The sequence below is a fragment of the Rhopalosiphum maidis genome, chromosome 2, assembly GCF_003676215.2.
Source record: "Rhopalosiphum maidis isolate BTI-1 chromosome 2, ASM367621v3, whole genome shotgun sequence".
In the NCBI taxonomy this organism is placed as follows: Eukaryota; Metazoa; Arthropoda; class Insecta; order Hemiptera; family Aphididae; genus Rhopalosiphum; species Rhopalosiphum maidis.
Window position 1 is genome coordinate 85,100,540 of NC_040878.1, and position 22,817 is coordinate 85,123,356.

At 25.5% G+C, this 22,817-nt stretch overlaps 1 protein-coding gene across 2 annotated transcripts in view; it reads left to right on the top strand.

The window, feature by feature from the left end:
- LOC113553972 (frequenin-1) overlaps positions 1-16,445 on the top strand; it is a 118,911-nt gene extending 102,466 nt beyond the window's left edge. Inside the window, exon 2 of one of the 2 annotated variants that reach the window (XR_003405224.1) lies at positions 15,979-16,026. Coding sequence is in view for 1 of the 2 variants with exons in the window: in XM_026957585.1 (XP_026813386.1) it covers positions 15,979-16,182 (204 nt within the window). In the remaining variant the exon portion in view is untranslated. Of the gene's footprint in view, positions 1-15,978 lie in introns of both variants that reach the window. The other variant, XM_026957585.1, reaches the window with a different exon arrangement.
- Positions 16,446-22,817: the final 6,372 nt, after the last annotated feature.

The window sequence follows — 22,817 nt, forward strand, 5'->3', positions numbered from 1 at the left end:
ATTGACTATTAGTTATAAATGTATTTCATAACTTTTCAAATAATATATCAAAAGTTTTTAAGACATATTTAATGATAAATACAATATTTTGAATAGGTAGTAATATATATTATATATTTAAAAATAAACACAGACTTGAGATTTTAGTCTACTTAGTTGTAGACGAGTTACGTGTTGTGAATTCATAATTAAACTAAATCAAAAAAAAAAAAAAAAATTAAACCTATTTATATGCCGAAGTTCTTATTAATTTTAGAATAATATGCACCTTTCCTATTGTGAATAATGTAAAAACTAAACAGTAGAGAATTATAGGTATTTATGTTGTATGTAACTCAATCTAAAAACAATATAACATAATGGAAAATAAAAATATATATAATATTATGCGTATAACTGTTATATTTTTTTTTTTTGATTTTTAAATACGCTAAATAAAACTAATATTGTGACATTGGTCCGTATAAATTAAAAAAGAGATTTTAGGAAGAGTAGTTCTAATGATTTACCTCTGGTTAGAATCGTCTTTTTTGAAAGTAACGATTAATTAAATTACAATTATCGTTAACCCTATACGTACATCTAATATTTTCTCTCCCGTCATCACAATAATCTTACAGTATTAACTCTCTTTTTTCTCATATATAATATATACTTCATCAGTTCAAACTAAAGTGTCATTTTGTGTTTATTATATTATACTTCGCGGACAGTTTAATTATAATTACTTTATTCGATATAATGTGTATTACTATAATATACACATTCTAAAAAGGTTTAGGTATAGGTTATAGGTCTACCTATACTTTCTATGAACACTTAAAGAACATTATAAACATCTATAATATTATAAAGTTAGTCAAGTTTTGTACGAATATTTTCAACCAAATGCAATTGTTTTTATTTTGCATTCAAAATATTATTTGAGTACAATAAAAAATACACTCTGTGGCTCTGTCGGACATTTTTAATTTAGCGTTTAAAAGCTGATTACGTTTTTGAAAATGTCTGGATCCTGTAATAAGTGACGTCATATCTGTATTACGTCGATGCTCCGGACTAGGTTTCAATTTTGTTTTTCCTCTGTCGTTGGGAAATCTAACCCTCGGCTTCGTTGGTGACTATTTTAGTTAAGTCGATTTTGATTAAATTGCAATATATTGCGATATATTAATTTTTAACTCACCGAGACAATTTTGTTTTTTCATTACTTTACTAACCGAGTGATTCTTCAATTAAATAATTCTATGTTCATGTCGATAAAATATACTATTTATGTATGTAAATTTTTCTTCTCAATTTGTTGTTTTTATCATACAGATTGTAGTGTCACCAATAAATATTCGAGTTTAATAATATATTGGAAAACTGTTAGACCGGTGTCCGGCTGTTAAATTGATTAAGTTCTAATTTATTTTCTCTTTTCACTTGTTTGCCTTTATAAGTTACCAAAAACCAATAGCCAATCTGTTAAGTTTCAATTTACCTTTTCTCCTCTATTAGTATTAAATATAACATAATACAAAATAAAAATAAAAATGCCGAACTCGTCCATAATTGAATTAATAGGATCGAAAATATACGTTTTAATCGTCATTGCATTAGGATAGGTTAACAGAACCGCTAAAACGAATGAAACGCACGTTGTATTCGAATTAGTTAATTACTTGGCGGCGGAATCCGTGTTAACTACATGTTTTCAAATGTACCAAAATGGTTTAATTTTTAGTTATTACAATTACTTATGTAATCATACACTGACCTAGTATAAAATTGATTTTTAGAACTTTTACTTATTCATACCATAATAATACATACGATGGTCTTGAAATTGCTTTTTATTTAAATTAAAATACGTTCCTGTCGTACTTACTTAATTACCTAAAGTAAAAAATAAATAAATTCATGGTATATATTTTATCCCATTTCCCATTAATATCTAAATTAAGAAATATATTTTTAAATTCGTATAATGAATCTGAGTAGGTTGTTTTATTCATTAAAAGAAAAAAAATGTTATTCCTATATAATATTATAGGTAGGCGTTAAATACTTATACACTGGTAGTTTAACATGAAAATAAATAATAATGTTTAATATTAAATATTTTTTAGTTCAAAATATAAAAATTCCCAAATACAATACGAAAATGTAATCTTAATTATTATTCGTATTATTCATGATTGTGTATACAAAACATTGTAATAAACAATAAATTGTTAAAAAAACAGCGTTTTCCAAAAAATTACATGTAATATTTAAATACTACCATAATAATTTTTCATTGTTATAAATCTTAATATAAACCTATCCTACAATATTATAAGTAAAATACGTTATAAAAGAAAGTTTTATTAATAATAATTGAAAAAAAAAAGCCCGTATTATATTAGAAACTATAGTAAATTTTTCAATAAATTGTTGTACATATTTTTTTTTTATATTTTTCGAATAAAATACTTGATATTTAGCATTGATTAGCTGTAAATTGATTAAAATATTGTAACATTTCAGAAGATAATAATTGAACATTTATATTTAATTTTCCTTTATACTCGTGAATAATGTTAAATTTTCATTACCGTCATAATTCTACATAATACGTCCAGTTGTACGTTACAAAGAGATAAATAATAAATGGTGCGAAAAAAAACAGTGAATACGCTTAATATTAAAATATTTAATGATTACATATGAACCAAATTTACGATTTTTACCTTATATTCTGTAAGTTATAAGATAAAATATAAGGCTATGTTATATCTGTACAATAATATTATATTTTATGGAAGATAATTACGATATATACGCGAGAATAACATTACATGCGCATTATATTGGTTGTAGAATAACAGCTGTTTCCAGTTTGTGGCTAGTGCCATTATGGCATTATTAGGTATTATGTATTATCAACTACAAAATACATAATATTTACAATATTGAGATATATATGCCTATTATTCGGACAAAATAGCACATGCGTTATAAATTACATAAGATTGTTTTAAGAATTGACGTCATTTAAGTAATATTTTATTTTAATTTTGTTCGATACAAATCTATAATACACACTCATTATCAATACAACGATTTACTACTGCGATATACATAATATTAGTTTATACAACGTCTAGTCTTCGATATAATATGTGATTTAAATAATAACTAGAAATAAAATAATAACTGATAAGGTATACGACATTACGATTAAATCCTTCAAATATTGACTTTAATTCACACAAATCATTATTTTTCGATCTATATTATGTATAATATTAAACGGTCATTTTTTTTATAGTGATTACAATAAAACATTGTTTAGGTTAATTAATTGGATATGTACCTGTGCAGAGTATGTATTTTTTTATTCAATAACAACACATAGCATAGAACCTAAGAACACTTAGGTATTACTTTGTACGTGGGTTGACATTGCAGTGAGCTGGCATTACATTGAACGAACTTGACAGCGATTATATAATCACATGTTAAAATATAAATGGTTATTATTTACAGTGGGTTTTATTTTTTTCAAACCGAAAATAAAAACAATCATAATATGAATACATTTAGAAATGTCTTAAAGTTAATTTTGGTCGAAAATATCATAATAATATTATAAAACTTAAAAAATGAAGTATAAATAAATACTATTCGACATTATGCATTTTTCTCTTCACAACAAAGTCAGTAATTATATTAACGAATGCATAATAGCTAGCACTTTACACGTACTTATTTCTAATGAATTTCTGCATCCCATGCATAATAAATTAGTAAAATGTAAAAATAATAAATATGATGCTTATGCCGAACGTAGTTTATTAACTGTTTGACTACTACAAACAATTTTTTTAAATCAACAAAAAACTGTCTAAAACTTTTACCGTAACTTCTTAAAATCGTTTTAATTTTCAAAATTGTTAATAATAAAATAATATAATATAATTATTGTTTTTCATAACCATATTCACATTTAAATCGTTTTATGAGTGTTGAATTTTTTTTACTTTTATAAAATTAGACAGGACTTTTTTGTCACCAAAACATGTTTTTATTTTATCTGGGTTTTTTTTTCTAACAAATATAGGCTAATATATTAGGTAAAAAATATACTTAGTAAATATTATTTTCAGTTGAATTTACTGTAAGTAATATACAAACGTAGAAGAAATAATTATCTTACTTATATTATACTCGATTAACAATCATATTATTATTATTTTGTTTTTTAAATAACTATTATTTGTATTGAAAACTAAACATAATTATTTAAGTTCTCCCAAAATGTAGCTTATATTATTTTTATATCTTACTGACTTTTGAAATGTTTTATATAATTATTAATTAAGTTTTAAAAACTTAAAATTATAATATTATAAAGTAAATAATATTCTTTGTATTTTAATTCATACTTATAAATCACATTTTGAATATATTTAATTAACTTTAAATATGCTCATTATAGTTTGCTTTCAAATATATATTTAGTTTTAAGGTAGTTCAATCAATTATTAATTTATGAATACAAGATTAATAATATATTATCTATTATAACTGAGCTTTGAACTAAGTACTACTGAACTAAGTAAGTATTACCACTTGCCAGTGACGTATATTCGTATACGACGTTATAAATACATATTGTTTTGGGGGAACAGTGAAAAAATATCTAATCTATGCATTTTTATAAGCTTTGTAAGGTGTTCATAATAAGCAAAAAAAAAACTATATATTCCTGAGCCATGGATTTAAATGAACAATAAACATAAAATATATTACTGTGAAACACTGCAAATTTAAAGATTAATTTTTAACTTTTTTGATATAGAAAAATAATTTTAGATGATAGTTCTACTCGTCAAATCCACAATCAGTAGATCAATTGGTCTAATCTCTGATAAATTCAAAAATACAGATCTATTATATAAATAATAATATTATAATTTATCTACTTTAGTTTATAGAGAATAGCCTTCAATATAGTTATCCATATAAAAATTTGTATATTGAAACTATGTATAATATTATATGAAATATGTATAATAAAATATCTACTTATTTTTAATGAATATGAATAACTCAATTATAATCGTAAGATATTTCTAAACATATTATATCATGAAAAGTTTAAAAAAAACGTCACGTGGTCATCCGACGCCCACATATTTCCTTCTTCTATACGCCCCCGGACACTATAGGTAGTTTAATCTGAAGTAAAATAGCAACATTTAGATCGTATGTAATATATTTTATATTATGGAATAGAGAAAAATATATTTTATATCATACTTAAAATCAAATAAAAATGATAATTTTGCCTTAAGTGTATTATTTGTTGGATATTGTTCAAAACTATATAGCGAACTTTGAGCTAATAATGACTAAAAAAATTTTGCACTCCAATAAAACGGTCACTAAAATAAATAAGAATATATATACTGTATAGATAGTCTTCGTACACTAAGTAAATTAATATTTTTTCGACGAATATTTAAAATGTATTTTATTTTATTTATTTAGATATACGAGATTTATCCTTTTACATTTGAAACAAACAAATTAATTAGTACTAAAGTATAGATATGAGCTAAAATTAATGAACATACAATAACAATAGAGCTATAGTCAACAATAAAAATAATAAGTTACAGAACAGCTATAACTCCAGAAAAATAAAACTATGTACAATCGTTCATTATAATTTATAACTTTGGTTACTCAGAATTATTTATTGCAGTAAAAAAGCTAAAATCAAAGTTTTTATACTTCAGTGTACATAGTAAAATAATTATTAAACGGGTGAAACACAATCAATGTATTAAAAAATAATTATTAAATATTAAAATAAATAACATTTTATTAACAATAAAAAATATTGTACACTTAATTCAAAATAAAATCATAAGGTTTTTATTCATTGTAGTAAAATAAATCTTTATATTTGCGTCGGCATTTTTTTTTCTGTTTCTTTTAAATATTGAAGAATTTGTTCTTTTTTTACTTGAGTTGCGTCAACAGTTTGTTTGTGCACTCACCTTTAGTTATTGCTATTATTCCAAATCCGATTTTCACGATAGTTCATGGTAAACTTTTTAAGATCTGCATTGGTATTTTTATCTTTGATATTGCATTCCCCGGCAGATTTATACATAATTTTTTGTAAAAAAAAAAAATATAATATAGATGGTCAGCAGCCAAAATTCTAAGTTTATTATCTTCAATGTTTGTATAGGGTCATTTTTATGTAAAATTAAACAGTACTACAAACATGTGCACAAGCAATATATGATTACATGAGTATGAAAAATAACTATGCATAATTTATAGGCACTCAAAGAAACATGATCACGACGATATACTAATTGGAAGATAGAGAAACTATTATATACATATATTACTATCTATTGAATGCGAATACTAACCTGGAATTTCGAAACAATCTAAAAATAAGTAATTTCATACCAACTGTTGTTTTTTAATGAACTGTCCGAATTCTTAATATACTATAATTATATATATTTTTTATATGGATCAAGTTATAGAATGCCTATACAAAAAAATAAATAAATAAACAGACTATTAAGAATTTAAAAGATTGTATTTATTTATATAGTCGCAATTCAATAAGCCTGCTCGATCGCTATATGAGTAATGACGATTCTTGTAAAATTATTATAATAGCAAATATTTCATAAGTTTAAATAACAATATTGCTAAACACCGTCGTTTTCCAATTCGACAACGTATATTATTATTTACGTAGTTTGTAGGACGAAGGTAGATAAATAGATATGGATGGTAGGAACTTAAAGGTAGACTTACAAGGTCTTTACTGTGTAACGTGTACCTGATGTAGAATCTGCGGTTTGTGTAATGACAGCGCACGTAATCATAATAGTTTACTGTAGGTACAATGAGATTATGTATTTGTATAGTGTTATAATACATATACAACTTATTATTACTATTGTTTCGTATACATAAAATAAAATAATTCGAAAGTATTAAAAGTTCTATGTTTTTTTTTTTACTTTTATTAAATAATATAAATTATTATAATGAAACTAATTGCTGTATGTATAATTTTGAATTACTAAAAAACTATGTAATAATATATTGAACTTCTTAACTTCTTATAATTCAATGAAGATTGTGTTAAAAAAAAAAAAAAACAAGCCCTAAAAGGTTAAAATTTAAAATATATTTATAATGGCATTCAAACACGTTTCTTACCTATACGATGGCATTTAAACTAACACATAGTTTACAATTAAAATTCATAAATATAACTTCTAGGAATACATTTTGATTATTCTGTGTACCTGCTTTAATGTGACACCATTTATTAAAATATTCTCATAAATATTAATTTTAAAATATTATGGGCATATCTCGTAATTAAAACAAATGCGTTTCTTTTTATTTTTACTTCCAAAACGAATATTAATTATTAGATATCTATTTTTACAATTGAAACTCTTAGCAAATTTATTTTTATTTTATTAATATTTACATATATTATAGACTAATAAAGTTGATTAAGAAACATTAGGTACTTTATCGAATAAAATCCACCTATAAATCAAATGTCACTTTTAACGTTCCAGATTATAAATTATACTTTGTGGCTCTATTCAAATTTAAAGCCCCGAGCTTTAGCCAAATATTGCTATTTGTGACACTTGAAGTGCGAACTAAACGATCTTATACGTGACTTGTAAGATGTTATACGACTTGAACAAGAGTTAGAAGATGACGTGACCCACGTCAAATTTAAACAGGTTCAATATGATGAATAAGTGACTCTACGACAGACTATAGATAATAATATAAAAATATTATTATCTACTGCCGACCAAAAATTAGAAAAACTATTTAATTTTTCGAAGGATGCGAATTAATACATGAATACATTTGTTATGGCGTTAAAAGTGAATTATTACCAAAATACATTTGTACAACATATTGTAATTAAAATCATACAAAAATAAACGGTTAATTACCTACTCGTATAATAATAACAATAATGACAATAATAATAATTAACGTTTATGTTTAATTATTATTATTGTCATTAATTTTAGATATTATTAAGAATAAAATTCAAACCCAATAAAAATATATTCATTTGATTCCACGTGGAACGGGCTTTGTACAAAAGTGTTTTTGCCGTTGTCCGTAAAAGCATCATCCATTTTGGGAAATGGAATTAGTAATATTATGGATTATTTGTATCGTTATTTATTGCCGAAATGCATAGATGGAATTTAATTTTTACTTATAGAGTGCCGAATAAAGTTATGTCAAGTAGACGTGGCGGGCTTCACCCCTACCCTCATCACTAGCACCACAACATACCGCTTAAATTTGTCTTATGCGTTTTTTTTTTTTTGGTTTTTTTTTTAATCTTACAATATTTTCACACCATATTTTATCCATAAATATTGATTGTTATTTAGATGTAATCCGAGATAAGATACAGAGGTAGTCACATTCCAATATAAAATAAATTACAATACCAGACAAAAAATAATGATAAGCGAATAACACATAATGTAATGAATGATACCTACAGTTTTTAATGTAGTGTTATATTAATCAATCTTAAACGTAATTTTTACTGACATATATAAATAATATTCTCAGATAACCAGATTATTAATGAAGATAAAATCTATAAAATATTATTGACTATTCGTTTTTTATGAAAATTTAAACGAACCCTTAAATCTAGATTGACGTTCATAGTACTTAATATGGAAAAAAATTGTATTGACCTAATAATTTTTTCTATGCAATTATAGATGTAAAATAAGTTTACCACAGCAAATAATAAATATAGATTTGATTGAAAATGTAAAACGAAATAGCTTTATATCCCTCGAGAAAAGTACATATTACTTTAATAAACAAAATAAAAATCGATTTATCTACTTCCTCATCTTCGTTTTAAATAAACTAAAATTTACACAATTTCAAACACGAATAATAGCTATAGAATTAATAAGCTTAACTATTTTTAAAAAAAATATGTATAATTTACCTTAGTTGATCGTGAATATTAATAAAAAAAAAATTGCAACAGCATTAGTAAAACTTATACTATTTTCAGAATATAAATTTTTAATATTACAGACTTTGATATTATACATCGGTATCTTAGTTTGTGTTTAAATCACAAAACCGGACAAATTTAAATAATTAGAATATTAAATATTTTATTATTATCGTATGACCTTATTGCAACAAAATATATAGCCTACAGCTATATTTGCAGTCGAGATGTATTAGTTTTTAAATTAATTTTTAGACGTTTTGTACATAAAAAAAAAACTATATAGTTACTCTGAATTTTATTTGATATTTTTTTACTATATTTTAGATTTTAAATTCATAATAATAAATAAATAAATAATTTGGTACCCATAGTTAAGCACTTAAAGTACAATTTAAAGAACAAGATAATAATATATAGTTTCAATATTTGTTAATTTTAATTACACTCATAAATAGGATAAGACATTTACGACATGTGGGTTTAATATAGTGCATATATCATTAGTGGAAGGGATACAAATAACCAACCGAAGATTTGGAATTTGGGACATACTAAAATACTAAAATAAAATGTTCAACGTACCTATGCCAGTGTGATTATAGTTGCAAAACTGGCAATAACTTACGATATGTACTTTGGAAGAAAACATTTTTGAATAGGTACTTTGTACATTCACTAAACATAACTTCTGATTTTTATGACATCCAATCCGGAAATTCTCGCTAGATAAATCCAATTTTATCCGCAACGCCAGCAGTTATTTAACTGTCGCTAAGGATGTTGTATTACTAGCAGGGTAGTGTTTTTTGTTTTTATTTTAAGGAATTCGATTCCCGCTTTTTTGTTTTTTTTTTATTTAAGGAAATTCAGAGTAATCATCTAATCATAATTATTACACAAATGTTTTATTCAAATGTCTTATTTTTTAACTGCAAAAGCAAAACAAATATACAAAACTTTATATAACGAATGGCGTAAACTGTAAACAGTAAAATATATTAAGTAACATGGTCACAGAAATATTCAAATAAATAAATCCATTTATTTTTAACCAAAAGTTTGATTCGACATTTGCAAATATTACACTGTTCTGAAACTTTATTTCGTATTTACCCAAGACTTATCGTGATGTATTCGCAAAGTTGCTGTTAACACTAAATATAGATATTATATACGTATACTTATTATAGTGTAATCCTGTAATCCAGGAGATTTACGGCCTTCAAACCAGTTTTGACCGACCCTCTGAAGGACGACGAAAAATCTATAAATATGTACCTAAAATAATAACCCGTAAATTGTTATCACTTGCACTCTCGTAATAAGTCACGCGTGCGTGTATCAGGCAATACATACCCTTAGGTTCCGCGGAACACACTTTGGGAAACGCTGCTCTAACCTATACCTGACATATACACTATACTTAAATATGAATAATACAATTGATAATTATTTGTGGCTTTTAATTTTAATTTTCGCCCATTAAAAGCTTTTAATTTTTGTAGATAGTTTTCGAATAAAAATACTTAACCCCTCGTCCCAGCTGTAATCTTGCTCGTCGCATATGTTTCTGAGACGATTCGTCGTTATCGTTGCTCGTGATTATCGATTGCTACTCCGATCACATCTGCTTAACCAAAGCCTCGCCATTAAAACATAATATAATGATATAAAATACACGTGTATATATAATATATTTATTTTTTATTACTCTACAACTTTCCGGTAATAAAGCGAGTGAGTTTATTATAATTTAAAAACGATGATTTTGCGAAGTTGGATTCAGAGACTAATCCGCAACCTGCATCCGTATAATTAATATGGAAACATGTACCTATTTCATAACATATACGATGTAGGACAAAGGAACATTACCTGTATATATTTTAATTGCTGAATTGTATAATCATATATTAAAATATTTAATATTATATACATGTACTCGTATATAGTAATCAAATTATCATAACGACAAACATAATAATATTCAATATACTTTATACATACGTTTAAGAAATCTGCGACTGTTCCAATAAGTAATAAATAATATCATATATGTCATCTGATAAAAAATTTTAACGTCCAGTATGATAATGCACTTGATTATTACCATCGACGCATTTCGTTAATAATATTTTTTTCACTCTTATTATGCGTATTTTTGACATCGTGAAAAAACGTCGATTTGAGAACTACGACCCATTAGATTTTGCTTTTGATCTGTCGAACGTTTTTCATAAAATTTGATTTTAATTGTACCCGTACGGTTTCTATGCGTTTAATATAATATTATAGTGTCTTAGCTAATGAATAGCCTTCTGTGCTTTGTGAGGTATTTCATAAAAGCGGTCGTCGCCAGACATTGTTCCTGATATACCAAATTCATATGCAAACAGCATAATTATCTAACCGTAATTATTATCATTGTCGAATAAGATTAAATAAAATATAATTAATTAAAAATAAATCTGCTAGTGGATGGATATACGATTTTATTGCATCGTATAGTAAATAAATAATAATATGTATATTGTATACGCATATAGGTAAATAATAAATAGGAAATTATGTTGAAAATAACAATAAATCGAGAAATTTAACTTTTAATTAATAAGTCGACGCGTCAGTGGTTTAATTCCACTGCCGGACCGCCGTCTGATGACGTTAAAATAAATCAAAAATTATAAAAGAATTATTAGTATAGTATTTTTACTCGATATTTTGGACTAATTTTGCCTTGTTCAGGTACAATGCTAATATCAGCCATTAATTTGTGTACATTATGTACCTATAAGTATAGATTGTATTTTTCCTGTGTACTTCTTAATTTCAACGTACAACTCTGCAATGTATTACAAATAACTATATGATATACCATTTTCCCTAACACTGATACCAAAATAAAAATATTTGAAATGACAACAACAACAAACCCTTTTAAACGGCTATATTACTCATCGGTTGACTCAAGGTCATTGAATATTCGATACAATACATATGTGTTCCTATTAAAAATCGATTCACTTACTGTATATAGTTAAAAATACGATACTTTTATATAAAATTAAAATATTGAAATTATAATATTTATAATGTTGTAAGATATTTTTTAAATATTTCAACCAGTCGTGATATTTAAATAATTATATATTTTATAAACTAATAAAATTGAGAACTTGTACATGTTTGTTATACATTCTGTATGCTGTCCGTATATAACGAAGAAAAACGCTTTAATTGTCTTTGACTCAAATAACTAGTTTACAGTATACTAGAGGGTAAATTAAATGTACTCTGAACCGTGTTTTTAGACGAGTTTGAACACGATCGTAAGTGGGACACATTATTATATTGAAATAAATTTAAAAAAAATAAAATAAAAATATATTTTTAAATTTCAATGGCGCTCTGTTCCTGTACATAAAAAAAATTGACATAGTATCAATTTTGTTTTTTTTTAAATATAACTTTTTTTGTATATATTATATATAACGCATTATGGTAGATACAGCAATTAACGAGTTCAGTAGTAGGCGGAAATCCATTAATATAATTCAGGGAGTTCTGTATACTTAATGTTCACGTCGGCGACCGTGAAATCTCAATGTATTTTGTTTTCTTCGCCAAGTATATTTTTGGTGTTTTATTTGAAAAAAAATATATTAATGTCTCCCTTTTGGGGGAAACGTAAAATCATTAATATGTCTTACAGTAGGTCATAAAACATATTACTAAGTTATGTTGTGATCTTGAGGTATATTAAATGATATCAAAAAGTAATTTTGAGTAAGTGTTCATAATAGGTAAAGTAAAGAATATAATATTGTCTTAGTACATTTTCAAAATGGACATGTTCGAATGCACATTTAGGAATATGTCACTCAGTTAGTTTCCAAGTCACGAAATAATACTTTGCTAAGGAAACTATCAACAGACATAAAACGTATTAATGTCAACACATTTTAAAATTGTACCTATGAAATTGTTTGTAGACATAATTTTAAATTTTAATGTTTCCGTGTTTTATTTTTATGTTTTAATTAATGTCATTTAATAAGCTCATTTACTTGATAAAACACAATTGAAAATAATATTTAAATATAAAACAATTTTTTTACTACAGTAGAAACCGTTTATAATGACACCGGTTGTAATGACATACCGGGTGTAATGCTATTGTATGTACTAATTTGTATCGATTATAATGACGTCTGTACAGTGACTATACGGATGTTATGACGGTTATTTTTGATTTTATTGGAAAAAGGTTTTATCTATAATGCCTTTATTAGTTTTATCGATTGTCTTATAATAACCGATAAATCTAATTTCATCGTTTTTTTGTAAATTTATCGTCAGTGTTCCGATATTCGTGTACTTGATCGTTAATTAAATATTAGAAAATTGTATTATTATTTTTTTTATATATAAATTAAATTTACGATTTATATACATATATATATATATATATATATAATATAATAACACATTAAAAATGTTATTGTAATAAAATATTTTGTTCATTGCATATATAAAAAAGAGTTTTTAATTTAATTTTTGTCATTTTGGTTATAATGAAAATCGGTTATTATGACCAATTTTAACTAATCCCTAGTCCCTTGAATATCATTATAAACAGTTTCTACTGTATAATGACTCTTACAGTGGAAAGAACACTTTTTCTTGGACATCGATTTTCAAATCACTGGCAGTGTGAGACCCAATTATAGATATTATTTTATATTTTTTATATTTTTTTGAGACTTAAATTTGGGAAGCAAAACAAGGTATCCATGTTGTTAAAACTCCTCGACAGTCGACGTGTTAAATATCAAGGAAAGCAACTAAAAAACAAAAAAATCAAAATGGTAAATTAAATTAAAACGTGAAAATGTTTTGGAAGCACAGTTGAAATATAAGGGCAGGTAAATTGGGTCTATGAAAAATTGCTTACATTATGAAAGAATTAAATTAAGTTCCTCGGAAAAAAGTTGTAGGAAAGTTGGGTCCATTTCTCCTTAGATTATTATGACATATAATACTATTATTATTATTATATTTATATCTATTTCATATTATTAGTTGAAAAGTACACGATACTAATCTTGATTAAGTGATTTAAGTTTTATTTAATAAAATAATAAAAGTTGTTTTTTCAATATACAATTTAAACCATAAATATAAAATATACCTATTATTGATAACTCAAAATTATTAGATATTAAAAAATAATTTGTTTTTTGCTGGGATTCGATTTATCTTCTACCTTTTTTTTTCCGGGACCCAATTAACCGAAAAAAGGTCATTCGGGACTCAATCTACCGATCTAGAAAATATTTATGAAGTATAACCTCCAAACCTCCATATTACTATAGTACAATCGCCTTTCACATAAAAACGGAGCTCATTGAAAAAAAAAAAAATAATAAAAATGAAAAACTGGGTATTGAACACTTGTCCAACTTGATTCTCATGAATGCAGTCTTTTAAATTATATTGAAATTAAAAAAAAAAAAAAAAAAAAACAATCATACATATTATCGCATTCAAAGGTCAATTCTAAGCTCACTGAAAATGTTACATGGGCTTCGACGGTTGATGGCAGTTTTTCCTCAGATATGATTAGATAAACAAATAATAAAACAACAGCTCTTGAAAATATGAGTTGATCTCAATTTCCGACTCATGATGTGAGTTTATAAAGTTGCGAGTTATCAAATTTTCCTAGGTGGTCTAGACGGTCAAAGTTAGTGAATTAAATCGAGTATTACGCGTACGTTTCATCGCCTGCAACGTCTCGTATTTGTATTAAAATCTTCACTTTGAATTGAAAATTGAATAAACAATTTTACCACGAACGTTTCTCAATTACTTATTATACTGTATGCATAAAATGAGTTTATAAACACACTAAAAGTCACGGTGCTGGTGGGAATTTGTAATTCTATATTACACTAACCACTATATGTGCATAACCCAGTGGTTTTCAAATTTTTATCATACACGGCACACCGTACACTTCAAAAAATGTTCACGGCATACTGACTTTTTTTTTAGATGAACAAAATTGTTTTGAATTAATTATAATTATATATACATTTAATAAGAATTATGTGATTGATGAGCTAACAAATATTTTTAATTCTTGGACGAATAGTTGACACATACCCGCATTTTCTTACATATACAACTCAATGCAATCGGTAATTTATGGAAAAACCGCGGCACACTTAGCGGATACTCGCGGCACCCAGTTTGAAAACCACTGGCATAACCTACAACACTAGTCGGTATAGGTATAATAATATAATATATCGTCAACTCATCGCTCATTGTGAACTGTAATGCAGAAAGCAGCTATAGAGGTCCTATCGCACAGATCATTAGCGTCCACGCCGTACTCGATCTACGACAGTTACAATATTATCAAAGTTCTATATAATAAGCTTAAAGTATATTATTATAGATATAGCGCATCGATCGTTGTATACGTCACGTAAAACCGATTTATTGTTTTTTGATTCTTCACGATTTCCGGACATTTTATTAATGACTCGACTGACACTGACTTAAGCGCGGAATAATGTAAATATAATGTAATATTATGATAAATACCGTATAGGCATGTTATTAAATTTCACGATAATATAATATTTACCTGTCTGGCAATAGCGAGCGATATTATAAACGAAACACTGCAATAATACATTGTCGAGTACCTATCTCGTCATCGGTAAAAGTCACGTAACGGCTTTGTTGCTCTAACGCACAATATCATAATACACGTTTTAATATCGTTCACCTATTTTCGACACGAACGCATCTTTTTCGAAGCTTGAAGATGTCTGTCGTGTTATTCCGCAGAGTGCCGATGTATAGAACGCTCTGACTAATTTGTCTGTTGTGATCGTTTACAGGGTCAACAACCCCAAGCCGAAGACGAAAATACCCCACAGAAACGAGTAGATAAAATATTCGATCAAATGGATAAAAATCACGATGACAAACTTACGCTGGAAGAGTTCAGGGAGGGAAGCAAGGCAGATCCGAGAATCGTGCAAGCACTTTCGCTCGGTGGCGACCACAACAATGCTGCAGCTCCCCAAGCAGCCACCACATAAGTCTGTCGGATAAGAGTTTTTTTTTCTACATATTGACTTTGTTATTTATATTTTTGTGTCTAATTTTTTAACCTCTTTGCATTATATTATAATAATAATAATATTGTAATTTTTCTTATAACATACTTAAACATTTCTATAAGTGTTCGTATGTAATTTACTATGCCTCATAATTTAGTTTTACTTTATAGTTATAAAAATAAGGTTATTCTTTATCCACCTTAGTGGTTATACGTACATTATGATATTATTATGTAGTATTTACGTATATATAATAATAATATAATAGGTATTATCAGTGTTATGCTTTTATACCTATATATATATATATATATATATATATATATATATATATAAACATATGTAATACATATGGAATACAAATAATTAAATTTTATTAATTTCTGTGTGAAAAATAAATCAATATATTTGTAAGCACTATTATATAGTTATAAATATAAAAAAAAAATATATATATATTCTATATATTCAACCGATCTATGCACAATTATTTTAATCCTATTAATCTTTGTAACTTCGTTATATATTCGTTTTATTACCTAGAAAAATGTGTTTTTTTTTTTTCATAGTTTATATCTTACAGAAGACTTATTTCAAATAACTTGATAGATAAAATTTACGATTTTCTAGTCGTTAGACTTTTAAGTAGCTTTATTAATATCATATGAATTTTCCTTAAAACCGATATTTTTAACCGCTCAATGTATCTATGTTTCGTTATTAGTTTTTTTTCCGTGTTTTAAAAAGTAATAATGAAGTTTCGCTTGAGAAATATTTTTATAAAAAGCAAATGTTAAAAAACCAATTTCAATTGTAATTCTTACTCATTGGTTTACTCTTAGATAAACTAAAATAAAATGCTGGAGTTTATATTTTAGGTTTTGAGTAGATATTAACTTATAATTAATAATGTGTTCATTTTCAAAAACACAATAAACCTCTCTACTTTTATAGAAAATACGGCTACACTAAGAAAAGTAATTTTTCTCCAATCTCAATAACCGTAGATAACTATTAAAATACTGCGATTAAATATAAGAAAACTAAATATTGTCCATTTTTGGGTAAATCATATCCCACCTATAATTATTTCAATTGTTTGCATCTATTAAGTATACTAAATATATTGTTTTTTTTTTTTTATTATTATTATTAATAAATAACGATATTAACTATCTGCACATAAAACGAACAATAAGAATATTTTATCTATAATTTGATTTTAACAAGCATGATTGACGTAATTAAAGAAGTCATCCGTTAGTGGCACTTCAAACGTCTACCATACTAAGCAATTTTTGTATGTGTGTTCAAATGATATTACATGACTACTTTATTATTAACAATTTGGTAGCAAATACCATTAGATAATTGTTATGTACATTATTATTAAATTTGTAAGAATTTTTTTCATCCTTTTAGTATCTATCTATTGATATTATTTTCATATGTTTTTATTGTAAATATTCATTTATTGTTATGCTTTTGGTTCTGAAGATAATGCATTATATACTATATATTATTGTCTTCTACCTTATAATATTATCAGCTTAAATAATAAAATACTGTTTTGTTTGGATTAATATTAAGCGTAATATTTATGTACACAATAATATTTATTATTTCTAATTTAAATCTAAATGAAGAGATTAGATATTCCTATTCCTGCTAGTTACTACTACAATCGTACATGATAACTAAACAACATTTCAAAAACTTTATAAAATATATTGTTTTTCGCTGAGAAATAATGTAATAGTTCTCTGGTTATTAAAAAAAAAAAAAAAATGTATTGAGTAAAATTACCTAGGTTAGGCGATGAAATAACAACATAAAATGCATTCTAAAATCTATCAATGTTACTTTACGCCAGTTGAAATAAAGTAAGAGAAAACCTGTTTGCCTCGTATCCTTGAAAAACTCTTTGTATTGATCGCTAATCATAACTAACCACAAGTTGCCGTACAAAATAATTGATTTAAAAATAAAAATAAACTGAATACCATGACTTCAGTAAATACATAAAAATTGTGCACAATATAGTTGAATACAAATAAATAATTAAAAATTAACAGCTTGGAATTTTTTATGTTTCATGAGTGTGTCTTATAATTTATAAGTACATATTAATTTCTACACAAAAGTCGTTATGTTCATCACGACGGTTGTAAACAAATACATGAGTCCATAACATAATGTGTACATGCCAGTAAGTGTAATAAAATAAAAAATAGTTTTATACTTGTGTTTAGTATTGATGTTTTGTAATATACCGACTTGTTTTCTAGGATATTTAAAAATAGATTTGTAATTTTTATTTTTGCCTAGGTAAATTAAATTTTTTTTGACAACTATATAATATTATTAATTTCATTGAAAACGCACATAAGTTTTAAAAATTAAAGTCAGTTAAGCATCTAGTACGAGATGGTCAAATGGTGATATTTTCCATAGTCACACGAGATTAAACATTTTTTCCAGTTTACTGGTCGGAGTAATTAAACCGTCATTTTTTCCTGTGAATGGACAACACGTCGTTTATTTTTCACATAAACACGATATATGCATATCCAATTTTCACAGGGAAATGTGAATTTTTAATGCCGTTTAAAATTCGAGTGCGTACCACTGTGCTCAACCGTGTATAACATTATATTATGATGTCCACGTGTTAAGAAAAATGACTTATTTTTAATATTTATTTTTGCAGGCTTCCGTGATAAATGATTACACTTCAATATTCTCGGAGGCAAAAGTACAACTATTGTATCTTATTTATCTTATTTAAACGCACCCGTGTGATTCCGAGTTGTACCTATAAACAGTATAAACACGAATAGCCCGACTATTAAAATAGAACATAAATCATAATATATTAGTATAATATTTTGTTTGTTGTTTACAAATCCATCATAATCGGATAGATATCTGTAATAAAATGTACGTGTATATACTCGTTTACATAATATTCATAAAGTATATGCGTTTAATAGATGTACGTGCTATTATACCAATATTACGTAAGTTCTTTGATTGATGTTTAATAATTAGAGTATTTCAAAATTATGGTATACGTTTCGTACTTATATAACAGTGATGGAGACCGGTTGACGCATTTCGATGATTTTTGCGTATCATTTATTTTTATTTTTTGTGCGCAATTAGAATAATATACAACCATAGATTTTCTTAGATATCTTACTCAACTTGGCAAAAATAAGCACAGTTCTATAAAAAATTGCAGCTATAACTATAAATTAAATATATTTACAGTACATTTTGACTAATATAAAAGTTAATTATCCATATAATTTATAATTTATTCCAAATTGAAGAGAGTGTACTGTAGAAAGAGTTGACTATTGCAGGTTACTCCATCATAAATTAAATTATAGTTTATAAAACGACACCCAAAAAACTACGCATTTTATCTTTTTTTATCTTTGTTAAGATACGTGTTTGTATTGTTGATTTTTTAAATTAAAAGTGTCCGTTAAAAAACTAGGCTTCGGCAATTACAAGAACTGGATAAAGTGATGTACAATTTAAAAAAGCTGTAAAACGTGAAAAAAAAACAATTATTTTAAACGATGATAATTAAAAATCTTAAAAGGAAACAGAAATCGAAATTCATCGTTCCCTTTGGCGTTGCTATATTGGATAGTGCAGCATCATCATATGAAAATACGAAAACATTAAATTAACGTTTTCATAAAACGGTTATCAACAAACCATGGTTTGAATACCACTTTCTAAAATTTCTTCAATATTTTTGGATAATTATGTATGAAGATACAATAAAGTGGCGGTATAAGTGGTGATCTTATATTATTATTTATGATTTTTAAAGCTTCTTTATTTTCTTATCATTTAAATTTGTAACAGTAGATAATATTATAATATATCGTTATTATGATATTTTTACTCACCATCAATATTGCTTAATTATTATATCATAAATAAATATATTGTCTAATACAATTTTAAACTATCGTTGACGTTATTGCTAAAAAATCATTGTCCACCAATAATATAAAATACACTACGTTATCCGAATACAATTGAAAAAATACCATTTGCTGTTTCGAATTTATTTTAACTAAAAGAATGAAACTTTATTAAATTTAAACTATCCTCTGGGTTCTGGCCTCTTTTATTTTAATCTTAGGACTTATATGCACACATTTTAGAGACACATGTCTCGTGTTTCATTGTTTGTAAAGTAAGAAAGTGGCGAAAAGCTTTAATTGTTTGCAACACGCTAAGGATTACGTTTCACATGCAACATTTTGTGCTTTTTGTGTTTTCAAGATATTTAACCGTTTCAGACATCTTTGCTCAAGTGAAAATGTACTCAGATTTTCATCAGTTGCTTATACTGAATATTATACGTAAATCATTGAAATAATACATTATCAATAATGACGTATTTCAGGTAGAATTTAATAGTACTTAAATACAAGATCGAAAATGAACATCAAAAACTACTATTAATACTACTTACAACAAAATAATAGTGGCGTACTTTAATTATATCATATAATTATGCAAATATTTGTGATTATAATTATACGCACTTAATTGTTATTTTAAATCATATATCTTTTAAATTGTTTTACTGCAAAGCGCTTTACTTAATTGTGATTTGTATTATACCATTAAAGTGAACCCTTTTATTCATAATTTTCTTGATTCTAGTGTCAAACACTTAAATGAAAATATTATTTTCATCTAAAATGTATTGAATAGATTTAATTTTGTTTTTTTGTTTTTGTTAAGGTATGCCATTTTGTTGGTTAAAATTGAACATTTTCAATTTATAATAGCTGCTAACCTCAATTTGAATACCCCCGTTGCTTTAACTTCACCAATATGCATCACTACTGTATTATATTAATAACATACCTATTAATCAAGAATAATGTGCAAAGATAGTTATGTACGAATTAGCTGATTTAAACAAATATGTGACCCGCAATAACGTTATAGGTATGCTTTGAGAACATTGCATATTATGTATTTTTTATTATTCCTCCAATAGATCTGTTTGATATACAATTCGTTTTTTATCCATCGAATAATCTATGGGCATTGGAATCTATTAATAACATACAATTTTGAACGGTTCTAAAACATTGTTATCGAATGTGCACACAAAATTGGTTACACTCAATTCGTACCTACAGGTGTGCGTGAAACGTTAACAATTTGTATTTTAAAATCAATAAGTCCTTAATGTGGGTTTTTTCAAACCATAAACAAACCACGAAACCGGTTAAATTTTTATGTAGAGAAATACGAATACGTTATTTAAATTTTCAATTGGAATAAAAGCGAAGGTGGTCTCGGAGTATCTGATGGGGAAAATGTTTATATGTGTACAAATGTACCACGCCATGATAAGTTTTAAATTCTATTTTAACAGATAATAGATTTTAACGTTTATAATGAATATTCCTATTGAAAATTATTAGGGTGTTATTTGTATCTTAAAAATTGGCGATTATTCATCACTGATAATAAATTATTTTGAAATTTAGATGATCAAAGTACAAGAAACAATCTTTGTCTTGTTTGATATCAATAAATATATTTAAAATCCATTCTTTGAAAACGTGCTGTCTAAGTTTTTGAATTGTATTTACCTGCTTCCTAATTCCGTTTAGACTCCTAAATTTTTTTTCCCATAAATTAATCTGAATTTTAATCTGAAAAATTTATAGTGATTAATTACCTATCGTGATTACGACATAATAAAAAACCATTTAGTTATTTATTTGGACAGACAAGGTACCGAATAAAAAATGAACAAAAGTGGTTACGACATACCTATTAGATATTATATAATAATATATAGTACATTTTTAAATAAAAATTAACATAAGTTGAATTAGACTATTATATAAATATAATATAATATATGATGCATCAAACTACAGGTTCTAGGTTGTTTCCTTACATATTTTTTTTCTTCAAATTATTTAAATATATATTAAACATATCAACTGTTGTACATGAAAATAAATCAATATGAAATACATAAACTAATTTCATTATCTGTTAATATATAAATAAATATAAGCTATACTGAATATAAATTACATAGATATGAGAGCTTATACATCATATCTTGTATATTATGGTATATGTAATATTTATATATATATATATATTTCATATGTATATAATGTATATATACATAAGTTGATTTTTTAAATACCATATATAGGTTTCCTTACACAATCATATTTTAATATAAAATATTTAATGTAGAAGTAATTATAAAATCAAATCTGAATATTGATTTTAATTTAAATAGTTTAAACGATTTAGGAAATGTTATTCGTAATATATTCAATAAATTAAAAAATGTATAAATATTTTCTTTTTTCAAGCAAAAAAGAAAATATAAGTATTTCCTAAAGATTTTATAAATATAACATTTGTCTTCTTTCTATAAATTATTTTCTTAACTTGGTATATTATAAGAGGTATTTTTTTAAAAATTATTAAGCTCAAAATGATTGCACTTTGATATTACTGCGTTAAAGTTTACTCGCTTAATTCAAAAATGAATGAAATCTCTAGTGTTCAGAAAGATTTTTGATTTTTGA